Genomic DNA, 1,541 nt, shown 5'->3' with positions numbered 1-1,541 from the left:
GAATTACAGATTGTCATTTCTCAGGTTCACGGGGGGTCACTGGTTCCCATCCAGCAGTCAGGAGCGGGGTAAACCCTGAACTGGCCGTAAGTCCATCACATGTTAAAAGGGAATAAAGTAAAAGACGCTTGCAATAAATATAAGATAAGATAATATATACAGAACAGGCTAATTAAACCTATGTTTTGCAACAGTTTATTATAATTTTCCTGCCTGACCTTCTGCAATTCTGGCCTTTGGGCATATGTTGTGACCCTGTCATAAAACACAGTGGAGATTTTATTTAATTTCAATAAACTGAGAGTGGACAGATAACTGTAGACACCATCTCTGTGGAAACCACACAGGAAACATAAATCCATTAATTTAMAATAAAATAAAAATMTTTAATCCAGTAGCAGCAGGCAGCATCTTACCAGCAGCAGCATACACTTGCTCTCCCTTACGGCTCCACAGCAGCCGAGGAAGCCAATGATGACCAGCAGAGCCCCAATGGCAATCAGCAGGTAGCCCACATTGAGCACCTGACTGATCTCTGATGGCACACCTTCAATTTTCCCAAGAAAGCTGAGGATGGAGCCACTGTCCACCTTCACCCAGATCCCCACGCCCAGGATGCCAGCACCCGCCAGCTGAAATGATGAGAGGAAAAAAAAGAATGAACGGAAGAGTTAGAATTTAAAATACGCTCCTGCACATCTGAAGCAGCCTGGTCTATGTCAGAGCATTAAATGTTTGTTAACAGCAGGGTTTCTATAAAATCAGTCATATTTTGTATAATATAGTGTATACTTCAAGCAGATTAGTCTTGAATGGAAACTTACATCAAGCATTTTGTGACAACTCAAAACGGTCTACGGGAACTTTGTTAACAGGAACTGTTTTTGTTTCTTTTTGCTTTTGTCATTTTTAGAATTTGGATATTCAGCTTTGTGACCTTTTTAAAATTCTGAATGATTGCTCTGTGTTGTGAAAAGGTTACGAAGATTAATTTTTTTATAGACGACCTCAATTTGAAGAAATTGTTTATTTCTGACCAGATTTTCGAGCTAACAACTAGTCTGAGCAATTGAACCAAAGTGGGCTGCTGTCATCCTAAAACAGGCAGAGACTGTTAAAWAAAAGCTCATAGAGGTTCATACAACCACTAATCACTTACAGTTTTATTGGTACTTACTTTTAATTCTGTGTTTATTTGCAAACCATAAACAGCCATTTGCAGAACTTCAAACTGAAATATTACAGCATTTTTTTCTGAGGAATAATTGTGCAACTAAAAACTGACAGCAGAGTAAAGACTTGGAAAGTAGTGATTTTCTAAATGGTTATAATGGGTTTGGGACTGGAGTTGTTTTAGGATGGCAGACTTTGGTTTAGTCCTCGCTCCACTTGGGTTATCAGCTAGCCTGTTAATTAGGTTAAACTGCAAACGAGGTTGTTTATAAAACTATAACAGATGAGAGGGTTTTGGGTTTTAACATTTTCCCAGAACCCCACTTTAAAATATCTGAACTATTACTTTGAATTATTAGGGGTAAAAA

General features: G+C 38.4%; 1 protein-coding gene across 1 annotated transcript in view; it reads right to left on the bottom strand.

Moving 5' to 3' along the window:
* tspan34b (tetraspanin 34b) overlaps positions 1-1,541 on the bottom strand; it is a 13,659-nt gene that overhangs the window by 5,149 nt on the left and 6,969 nt on the right. The window contains exon 3 of the mRNA XM_014008849.1: positions 417-632. Within this exon, the coding sequence (XP_013864303.1) occupies positions 417-632 (216 nt within the window). The remainder of the gene's footprint in view (positions 1-416; positions 633-1,541) is intronic.

This window comes from Austrofundulus limnaeus, unplaced genomic scaffold (assembly GCF_001266775.1).
Source record: "Austrofundulus limnaeus strain Quisiro unplaced genomic scaffold, Austrofundulus_limnaeus-1.0 Scaffold53, whole genome shotgun sequence".
NCBI classification, from domain to species: domain Eukaryota; kingdom Metazoa; phylum Chordata; class Actinopteri; order Cyprinodontiformes; family Rivulidae; genus Austrofundulus; species Austrofundulus limnaeus.
This window is presented reverse-complemented; position numbering and strand designations above follow the sequence as displayed.